At 32.3% G+C, this 11,864-nt stretch overlaps 1 protein-coding gene across 1 annotated transcript in view; it reads left to right on the top strand.

The window, feature by feature from the left end:
- Nucleotides 1–3,987: 3,987 nt before the first annotated feature.
- Nucleotides 3,988–11,864, top strand: part of LOC134712011 (cytoplasmic dynein 1 heavy chain 1-like) — a 77,988-nt gene continuing 70,111 nt past the window's right edge. The window contains exons 1-6 of the mRNA XM_063573092.1: nucleotides 3,988–4,313; nucleotides 8,984–9,086; nucleotides 9,625–9,798; nucleotides 10,290–10,545; nucleotides 11,107–11,293; nucleotides 11,592–11,812. Coding sequence (XP_063429162.1) covers nucleotides 4,070–4,313; nucleotides 8,984–9,086; nucleotides 9,625–9,798; nucleotides 10,290–10,545; nucleotides 11,107–11,293; nucleotides 11,592–11,812 — 1,185 coding nt within the window. The 5' untranslated portion in view covers nucleotides 3,988–4,069. The remainder of the gene's footprint in view (nucleotides 4,314–8,983; nucleotides 9,087–9,624; nucleotides 9,799–10,289; nucleotides 10,546–11,106; nucleotides 11,294–11,591; nucleotides 11,813–11,864) is intronic.

Below are 11,864 nucleotides of genomic sequence, written 5' to 3'. Positions count from 1 at the left end.
ATTTTGCAAAGTCGTTTCGGCCAAATTTTGCAAAGTCGTTTCGACCACAGTCATTTCGGCCATAGTTAGTAAAGTCGATTCGGCCAAAATTATTAAAATCGTTTCGGCCATGTATTCCGTTTTTACAGAACGAGGATTAATAAGAAACACTTTCAGAAGTTTAAACGGTACTGGAATAATGCGTTAATAATTGATAATCCGATTTAAGGATGTTCGCTACTCAGTTTCAGAATAAATAACTTTTCATAAAACTAGTATGTATTGATAGGGAATGAATTGAGGAAGCAAAAAAGCATAAAAATATATAGGGGTCAATGTGCTTGTTTTCGAAATATTAGCCATTGGAATTTTGGCGGGAAAATAATCTCTCTTGATTTTTTTATAGCTTTATCATTGACCAGTTAAAGTTCTCAAATACTATTAAAAAATAAATAAAATTTTATAAGACTTTTATAAATGACTTATAATTATACATGTAAAAGATTTATAAAATAAAAAATGGGGGTTCATGGTGAAATTTTTTTAAGGCATTCAAATGGATAAAACCAGAGGATTCCGAAAATCTGACAAAAATTCCAAAACATGACAAGTAGACATCCTTAATAAATATATGTTCCATTAAACAATAAATAAGTGGCTTTATATATGAAGACTGGCTATGTTAGTTCATATGATGAACTAATTTTACGAGCAAAGGTTCCATCACTAAAAATAAGACGTATGCGTAACATGGCTATTGAATGTTTTAAAATTTTATATAAATTGTCACCACCATGCTTACATGATTTGGTTGTATTGAAAGATTGCAAATATAATTTTAGAAATTCTAATATTTAGATATCCCTAGGGTCCGAACATAAATACTCTATGGTAAGAACTTTTTTAAATACACAACTTCTGATTTATGGAATGATCTACATGATGATTTTCGGCCACAAATTGCTAATCTTAGTCAGTTCAAAAATATTTTTAAGGTATATTCATGGAATGGAAATGTAAGTGTACGGTTTGTGCAGACTTTTAGTTAATATCATTATGCAAATTGATTTACCATCTAGATCATGCCCCGTTTTTTAAATATTTTTATGCTATGCATTTTGTCAGCTTTTATGCCTAGTTTACACTTATATAAACCTAGCTTATGCTTATATTCAGCTTTTAGTGCTTCAATTTTGTTCTGTGAATTTATTGCATGTGTATTATGTGCTGTATTGTTATAAATATTGTATTGTCAGTAAAATGTCTCATATGTCGGTTAAATGTCTCATATGTCGGTTAAAAGCTCATCATAGCTTATGTTTGTCTATGTTTGTATACCTTGCCGACTCTAAATAAAGCTTATTATATTATTATATGACCAATGTTTGCAAGTTCAAAATGCAAGTATGCTTGAATCAAAAACGTTAGACTTTTTCAAGAGTGTCTACATGATAATGGGCCGCAGACCACCCTATGTTGATATCATAAAAAACAGAAGTGACAGCTAGAGCTGCAATATGTAATATCCGTATAAGTGCTCATAGACTTAATGATGATTGAAACAGAAATGAGAGATACTGCTCTGTATGTAATTCTCGTCAAATTGAAATTTTTTATTAAATGATAATTCATACACAATCCTAAAATTGACTCCCTCTTTCGACAGTCTGAACCTACGTAAAGCTGTACAAACTCTATAGAATTGTCAATATGTCTCTAATTCATATAGTCATTGTTTATAATATTACACATTAATATAGTCATTATCAACAATACTTATTATGTATGATCAATTATGTAATTAATATACCATCAACCTTAACCAGTTATTGTTGATGAGTTTGTGGTAATAAATATTTGTATTTTGTATTGTACCTTGAGCTGTTTTCAGAATATTTGTAAAATGTTGAATACTAATATAAAAAAAAAATGTTTAATATTATAATCAGATACCCATGTGATGAATTAAGCCCTTTTCAACTGATTTTATAGCTCGTGCTTATGCTGTACCACTGTCCCAGGTTTGGGGCCGGAGGGTTGGGATCCCGCTAACATGTTTAACCCCGCCACATTCTATATGTATGTGCCTGTCCCAAGTCAGAAGCCTTTAATTCAATGGTTGTCGTTTGTTTATGTATTACCTATTTATTTTTTGTTCAATTATTGTTTGTTTTCTTGATTGTATTGTTTTTCATTAGCATTTCGGGGCCTATTATAGCCTGAGACTACGATAACACAGAGATTGGTCACTCTCGTGTGTTATAGTAGTCTCAGTTATAGCTGACTAGCTATATAATTATGCGGTATGGGATTTGTTAATTGTTGAAGGCTGCACGGTGACCTATAATTATATAACCTTCGAATGTATTTTTAAGAAAATTTATCATTGCTATTTAAGGTTTGACTACCTACATTATCATCATGTTATAAATATATCACTATACATTTTCTTTTTTGGCATTTTGTTTTGTTGAAAATAATATAAAAAGTCTAGATAATATTTCATATCTGTGGAATCATCGCAAATGGATGCTAAATTGCCGTTTATTATACTGTACGTAGATGATACGATACTGAGCTACTGTCTGAAAGTATGTATGCTTTGAAGAATACAGAAAAATGGAAATAAGATATCAATACAAACAAACAAAAGCCGAGTGATTTTTTATAAGCAGAGAGTAAATAAAGTCAGAATTGTATGGTATATTATGGAAAAAATATTGAAACAGTTCATTCTTACTGCTACATTGGTATATACTTCTCAACAGTACATTTTTAACTGCACGAAAAAAACTCCTTTGATCAGGCACACAAGTCCAGCTGTGTATGCTCTGTACCGAAAAATCAGAAATAAATGTTTCCCGTTTCATTAGTTTTACTGTATTAGCATATGCATCAGAGGTATATATGGGGATTTGAAAGTAAAGATAGCATGAAAAATATACCTTCAATTTTATAAATACATTTTGAAATTTGGAAGCAGTACACCGAGACTAACTATATGATATATGGGAAACTCGGAAGATTCCCTTTGGATCTTGAGAAAAGTTGTGGTTGTTTTGGAATAGTTTACTATTGGGAACAACAATTTATCCTCATTTATGTATACAATAGTGAAAAAATAACTATCCAATATCCACCATATATATTTTAATGCACAAAAGAATAAAGAGAAACATTGCTCCTATTCCTCCACCACAACGAGTTTCCCTAGAAAACAAAGCAATGTCCTGAGTCTGGTCTTGAAAAAAAAATATTCAATAAAAAAAGTCCGGCGAAACAGACATTCCGAACATGCAAACTCCGGCCAAAAAAAAAATACATCCGTTTTTATTCATAATAAATAATTTTGTTGGAAATTTTCATTTCTAATAGCAAAAAAGTGGACAAGACTTGATTTCAATCCAAATACGGCCAGAATTTTTGTTTAAGGCAAGAATCAGAGTCATTTTTTCCCCTCTCAAATATCTCAGACTGCCTTCTCAAATCAAATGGTTCGAATGTACTTCCTCTACGCCCCCTCTGAATCCGCCACTGCAGAAACAACTTGATAGTTAAATGCAAAACTAGATGCCATCTTTATTCCGGCTTCATATGCGTTTTTTGGCAAACAAAAATTGGAATTTTGGATTGAACTTTGTATTTGTTTGGGTTATAACTATTTTGATATGAGCGTCACTGATGAGTCTTAAGAAGACGAAACGCGCGTCTGGCGTACTAAATTATAATCCTGGTACCTTTGTGATAACCAATTAAATATGGCATTCGTAGTTAATGAGCACTTGACTTAAATTCATTCATTTATTCCCTTCAAAAACATAAACAATAAAAAAAGAAATTGTTAACCAAAACATATTTCCTTACTTAAGTTACTAAACTTACTTTTGATCAATTAAATAAAAACTAAGGTTTGTATCAATATATAAACATGTATATAATATGATCCATATATATTGCGTGACAAGCTCGGTACTTCGCAAGGTTTTAGGTGTAGGAAAATATGCCCGGATGACTCATTGGCCGACATCGGTTCGATGAGAAAGCTCCAGCACTGAGACAACATATACGTCTTATTGGTGAACATTAAGCTATGGCAGACTCTTCAGAACAGGAGGGTAATCCTCCTTCTGAAGTGGCAGTACAGTCTGTAGCTGATCATACCTTATTTTTAGAGTATTTATTAAGAGTTGTACCCGCCCTCTTGGAGGACCGTGATTCAGCGACTGCATCTTTAAAAACAAGCTTGGTAGAGAAAGCACATACGGAATGCATAAAGAAGTTTATAAGTGACCCACAAACGCCAGCTTTACTCATTCAAAGATCGTCAACAAAAGGTAATAAAAAGTCGGATGACAAAATTATTGTTTTGTGAACTTTGAACTTAGAAAATGTCTGGCCACATAGATTATCATAATCAATATTATGCACTTGAATTGGTCATACAGATTTAATGTACAAATACTGTGCAAGCTGTTCCCAGTATTGAAAGTCATGTTTTTATATATTAATTAAAATAGGTTGATGTACGTAAAAAAAATATAAAAAGTCAAAAGAATCGTTATAGGCCACTTCACAGTTAGTTCAGTGATATTGTTGACTTTTTTCAAAACTACCTCTACCTTTTGTATTGGGAAAATATGCGTTATTTTCATCAAATTGGGAAAGTTAGAATAAATCATGAATTTGAATTAAACTTCAATTTACTGACCTCCTTTCAAGAGTCAAACCCTTCTTTGACATAAGACCCCTTTTTGTCAGTAATAATAGATAAATAGACCCTCAAATCTGCACATATATAGTAATTTTAGGCATGAAAAATGTTTAAATGAGTGTTTTTCAGTTTTTATTCATGCACAATTACTACTGAGATTGCACTGTTTGGGAAAAAGTTGTCTTTTTGGGAATAATTTTGAGCCAAATTGGGATTCTTCTCCAGGGGAAAAAGCCTGTATTCTCCGCTAATTTAAGGCAAACAATATCACTGTAGTTCAACCATATACGTATAGGAATTTTGGCCCCCGTGCTCTTCAACCGTACTTTATTTGGCCTTTTTAACTTTTTTGGATTTGAGCTTCACTGATGAGTCTTTTGTAGACGAAACGCACGTCTGGCATAGTCCTGGTATCTTAGTATGAGATTACTCTGACGTCCGACGGCTGTTTTGCCAGACATCTGGGGCCGTGGGACGTCAGAGCTCGTCCCATATCAAACAGTGGATATTTGCCCACCAAAATAGATGCGCTGCTTTGTCGCTTCTGGAGCCAACTGGGGGCCTTGGAATTTTTTAAATCGTGTATCAATCTCTTCATTTTTGTCGAGCCTTCGACTTTAGTCGAAAAAGCGAGACATAGCGATCCTACATTCCGTCGGCGGCGTCAACAAATATTCACTCTGTGGTTAAAGTTTTTGAAATTTTAATAACATTCTTAAACTAAACTGGATTTCTACCAAATTTGGACAGAAGCTTGTTTATGTTTTTAAACATAGTGTGCAGAAGTAAATTTTGTGAAAATAGAATTCCATTTTTTCTGTATTTTACTTATAAATGGACAGTTTTTCTGCCAGGAAACATTACATTCACTCTGTGGTTAAAGTTTTTGAAATTTTAATAACTTTCTTAAACTATACTGTATTTGTACCAAACTTATACAGAAGCTTGTTTATGATCATAGATAAGATAGTATCAAGAAGGAAATTTTGGAAAAATAAAATTCCATTTTTTCCATATTTTACTTTAAAATGGACTTAGTTTTTCTGCCAGGAAACAACATTCACTCTGTGGTTAAAGTTTTTGAAATTTTAATAACTTTCTTAAAACTATCCTGGGTTTGTACCAAACTTAGACAATAGCTTGTTTATGATCATAACATAGTATCTAGAAGTAAATTTTGTTAACAAATAAATCCATTTTTTTGTGCATTTTACTTTTAAATGGACTTAGATTTTCTGCAAGAAAACAATGCATTCACTCTGTGGTTAAAGTTTTAAAAAATTTAATAACTTTCTTATACTATTTTGGACCTGTACCAAACTTGGACAGAAGCTTGTTTATGATCAAAAGCTAGTATCTATAAGAAAATTTTGTAAAAATTTTTGTACCTGTGTATCTGTATTTTACTTATGAATGGACTTAGTTTTTCTTCCAGTTTACGTTACAGACAGTCTGCAGTTAAAGTTTTCAAAACATATTGTATTTTTACCAAACTTGGACAGAAGCTTCTTAGAATCATAAGATAGTATCAAGAGGAATATTTTTATTGATTTTATTCCTCTTTTGTTGAGCCTGCAATTAACAGCATAAGTAGGCGAGACACTGGGTTCCGCGGAACCCTTAAGAATTTTTCTTTTATCTCTTCATTTATGTAAGTTTCGCCTACCTGCCATTGTGCCTACCTTAATTTTTCTATATTTTAACAGTTTTCAAAGTGACCCCTCCATTTCAGCATTTTGACTATCATTTTCAAAGATTATCAGGTGACTACAGGAAAACAGTGCAAATGTAGGTGTCACTATGAAAACTGTTAAAATATATAAAAATAAAGGTTGGCAGGTAGGTGAAACTTACATAAATGAAGAGAAAAATGAAAAATGAAGAGATTGATGCCCGATTTATAAAATTCCAAAGCCCCCAGTCGGCTCCAGAAGCAGCACATCTATTTTGGGTGCCAGGCAAATATCCACTTTTTGATATGGGACGAGCTCTGACGTCCCACTGCCCCAGCTTGTCTGGCAAAACAGCCGTCGGACGTCTGAGTAATCTCGGACTACTGGTATCTATGATGAGTTTATATACACCATATCGCTGTTTGTCCGCCCTTTGATTTCACAGATCTATTTTTGACCCCTTTGAACATGAACTTACATGTATACAAAACCCTGTCTAGCATGCAGTGAAAAGCCCTTAATCGTAATATATTATTTGTTATGTTTAATTATTTTCAAAGATATTTGTTCTTGAAAACACATAAGATAATTCAGAGCTCCAGATAAGAATTCACAAATTGGGGTTTTTACCCACCATTTTCTTATATAATTGGGTGATAAAGTTTTTTAATTGCATTATCAATTTCAATTCACCCGTCAGGTTAATATCAAATTGGGTTTTTCACCACCAAGGTTCTTAATTTATTGGGTTTTTTCATCAACACAAAATTGAAATATTTGGGCAATATCAACCCCTTTTTTTCCCATCTATATGTTTCTTTCTTTTTTTAGCTGTTTTATTTGGTTTAGGGTTATAGTGAGGGTTATTTGCTAGCTGTTTTATTTGGTTTATTCACCGAGGAGCATTGTATGTTTAAATTGTGTCCCGTTTCAAACCTTTTGCCAGTTTTGTATTTTCTCACAAAAACGGATATGTGTATTCACAGGCACTTGTCTTATACCTTAAAGTTTATATAATATTCTGAGACCATGCAGTGCCTGTGTGCATGGTTTGTATATTCATCAATTCTAACCGTGAAATGAATAAAAAATAGTATATAAACTCTTACACTTGAATGATTTTGTTTTATTTAATTTACATAAATCTGGGTTTAGTTGACTTTTATTTAGAACTTTTGGTTTCTGATGCTTTATCATTCATTTCGTAATTGATTTGGCCTTTCACTTTTTCCAACTGATTTCGTTTTTGATGAAACTCGGTGTTTATTAGCGTACACACACACGGCCGTGCATTCGATGACGCTTCCTAAAACACTGGCTGAGTCTTGTTATCATCAAAACTTTCCCTTAACTTTTCAAAAGAAGCCGAAAACATGCTTCTATTCAATATTTTTACCGGACATTCACTTTCGTTTTATTTCAATGTATGTTATGATAAATCCCAAGCAATGCGAAAATAATATGACACACGCTAATTGGATAAACGCCGAGAAAATCGACATGTTTACAAAAACACGTGTACCTATTGAGCAACGGAAAACTCAAACAGGCACACATTTCAGGTGGCACGGTAGTATTTCCTGGGCCATAAGGGATAATGATAGCCTTTTTAGAATTTTCACCACTTTCTAACACTGCAAAAAAATCTACATTCACAGTTAACTGAAGTACTTTCATTTTACTATTCAGAAATGAATTTGAATATGTATCATGACCGTTTACTTTTTTTGCTATTTTTAAAATCCTAAGGCCACTAGTACTTTTAGGTCTTTTATGGTGCAGTGAATGCAAAATTTAAAAAAATTCTCAAAAATTCATTTTCATCTGTATGTAAAATTATTTCATATTTTTCTACACCTGATTCATCACTCAGTTTGGGAAAGTATGTTCAGTTGATACTGTATTTTTTGTCCAATCACACTGTTTAGATACATTTACCTAAGTAGGGTACACAAAAGAGCAACCTAAATTCTGGAAAGCAAATACTACCGTGCCACCTTCAGTTACTTGATGCAGGGATCTATTTTTAGAACGACAGGAAATTTCCAATTATAAATATTATAAAAATAGTTTACGCGACGACTGTAAACAGATAAGGGTAAATAACGCAAATGGTAGCCAATAAAAGGGTTGAGAACTCATGGTTTTGGCATATTATTGGGTTTTCCGTTGAATTAATTGGGTTGTTGAACCCTTCAATGGACAATTGCATTGGGTTTTCTATTATTTGTATTGCGTGATCACGCAAATACGCAGCTTATCTGGAGCTCTGGATAATTTTAAGCGAACTGCCACAAAATTATGTGTTACAACAATATCCACTACCCAGCTGCAGTCCAAAAACTCAGTAAGTTTTGACTTTTTGGACTGTTACTTGGTGATTTTTTGGCAGTCATTTAAAAGTTATTCCCATTATACAATGTTATTACTTATTATTTTGACCCTGTTTAATCCAGAATACTTTTACTGCAAATCATCCTGCTTAATTTTCTTTAAGTTTATTTGGTATGAAATAAATTTAAACCAAAATATAGTAGTTAGCTCAGAGTGAAGCTGCAGTTTGACATAGAACCATTTAAAAGTGTAAAAATGAAAAATACGATATTTGCCAATATTTCAGATGACTCTGAAGAAGTAGGAGAAGGAGGAGAAGGAGATGGGGAAGGAGTTGTATCCTACCATATATCATCAGAAGTATTATATTCAAGTTCAAAGGTCACCAGGTATTTATGATTTAAAATAGATTTAACAAAAAGTTACTTTGATCTTTATATTTTAATGAATACGATGAACTACTCACAGCTGCAGTTTTATAAAAGATTTGGGGTAGATTCTTATTCAGGGAGATAGATCATTAAATCCGTGACGTGTTTGTAAAAGGCAAGTTTCATCAATTTATTTTATGCATTTACCTGATACGGATAGAATAAAAGGTAAACCTAGAAATTTAGATTAATTTTTAAAAACAGTTGCCACCAACGATATGATAATTTTAAGAGTTATTTCCCTTAAACCTAAGTCATTTATATCAAGGAGGATGGAGCGGGAAGTATTTTAAAATGCAATTTTTTACACTTGTATATTTGAAAACTTTAAATATATAATCCATAGAAAAGATTAATAGTAAATTTACTAAATATTAAATAAAAGGTATTAAATAATGAACATGGTGGATGTCAATATAAAGATTTATTTTTCCTTATACTGAATTACATATTTTATTAGTTTGACAAACGCTTTTTACTAGTACATATTTTGCAGTATGATTTTAATCAAGAGAGGACAAATAATTGAAGCAGATAAAGGATTTCCTCAGCAGCTTCGTGTGATGAACTTGAGTGAAGGGTCGCCATATGAAACTCTCCATGCATATGTCAGTAATGCTGTGGCTCCTTACTTTAAATCTTACATCAAGGAAACTGGCAAAGCAGAGAGGTAGGAACAACTTGATACAGTTATACACTTTATTAATGAAATGTTACTGCACTTGTTGTATGTTTATATGGGGCAGTCATCAGGTCATACAGAAAAAATAAAATAAAGCCTTGATATATATATGCTCTTTGGTCGGGTTGTTGTCGCTTTGACACATTCCCCATTTCCTTTCATAATTTTATTGATATAAACATATATTTGAATAATTGCTAAAGGAGAGTGAAAGTGAAAAAAGGGAAATATTTACACTAATTTTTTCAACCCTTTACTGTACTGTTCAGAAACTATGAACTGTAATTTGTATCCCCATGGTATTAATTACTGCAGTAAAATCTATCTTAAGTGAAACTTTTTGTTTGGGCTAAGCAGTTGTTGGTTTAAACATGTGTTAAAGAATATTTATTGAATGTCTTTGTAAAAGACTTTATCAGACAGGTTGGTTCTGTTCAGAAAAGTTTCACTGTATTATTAATGTATTGATTATTTTCCAGGGATGGAGATAAGATGGCTCCTACTGTAGAGAAGAAGATATCTGAATTAGAGATGGGATTGTTACATCTACAACAGAACATAGACATCCCAGAGATCACTCTCCCTATACACCCCATGGTCATGTCCATCATCAAAAAATGTCAGGAGGAAAATAGAAAGACCAAAGTAGAAGATTTTGGAGATAAAGTAGAAGATCCACAGTTCTTGAATGCTTTACAGAGTGGTGTCAACAGATGGATCAGGGAAATACAGAAGGTTAGGATATGTTACATTTATATCTTGCAGATTTGTTTTGAATAAGAACGTTGAATATTAATAGAAATATTCCAAAATGAGGAAGTTTTCCCTTGAATGCAAAAAGTTAGAAAGCCTTAGAGCAAATACATAGAATAAAAAAAGAGAGAGAGAATTCAATTTCTAGACTGGTGTGTTATGAAAATTGGAAGGATTTTAAAAAAAAATTAAATGGGCAACAGTAACCCATTTATAATTGTGTCTTGTACCCTATTAATTATTCAGTTGTATAAAAATATGTTCATGCAATATTGTGTTTATAATATATCTTGCATTTTATACATGGCTTATGTTAACACCTGATCCTTTTCACTGTTCAGTTTTTGAGTTTATAAGTTAACTTGCATTTTATAAATGGCTTATGACCTAAACATGATAAAATTTGGAATGGAAAGGGGAAATGTTGTCAAAAAGACAAGAACCGAAAGTTGTGATTCAGCTGGCCCCTAAATATGTTTACACATATGCAATATCATTAAATATTCAGATTGTACTTTACAATAATTGATATTTCTTCTGCAGGTTACAAAACTGGACAGAGATCCATCTTCAGGAACAGCTCTACAGGAAATAACCTTCTGGTTGAACTTAGAGAGGGCATTGTTACGTATACAGGAGAAAAGGGAGAGCACTGAGATAGTACTAACATTAGATATTCTCAAGCACGGCAAAAGGTTCCATGCTACTGTCAGTTTTGACACAGATACAGGTGAGTAGAAATATTTCTTGTTTGCGATCAAAGTTTTAGACAATTTACATTATTTTACTCAAAAACCTAAAAGTGTTCTATCTTTATGTACTTTGAAACCTTTTCTATCATTTCAAAATATGAATGATTTTAATTTTTCATAAAATGGCAAACAAATGGGTTAATTGTATTAGTATAAGAACATTATAATTTAGATATAAAAATAGATATAAAAAATACATTACTCTTTATATACATGTATCTGTAACATATTGAGGATGAAATTGTTGTTTTAAAATTGAATATATTAATCAAATAGGACTGAAGACTGCTATGGCCACAGTAAATGACTACAATCAACTGATGAAGGATTTCCCTCTGAATGACCTATTGGCTGCCTCAGAGTTGGACAAGATCAGAGTAGCACTACAGGCCATATTCCTTCATCTGAGAAAGATAAGACCAACTAAATATCCAATTCAGAGAGCACTCAGATTAGTGGAGGCTATATCAAGAGATCTTAGCAGTCAACTTCTGAAGGTAATGTTTTATCTGAAATAATTATATTAACATTATTTATATTTTAAATACC

Source organism: Mytilus trossulus, chromosome 3 (genome assembly GCF_036588685.1).
Source record: "Mytilus trossulus isolate FHL-02 chromosome 3, PNRI_Mtr1.1.1.hap1, whole genome shotgun sequence".
Classification (NCBI taxonomy): Eukaryota; Metazoa; Mollusca; class Bivalvia; order Mytilida; family Mytilidae; genus Mytilus; species Mytilus trossulus.
Note: the sequence above shows the minus strand (reverse complement) of the source record. Positions and strands in the feature narration are given on the sequence as shown.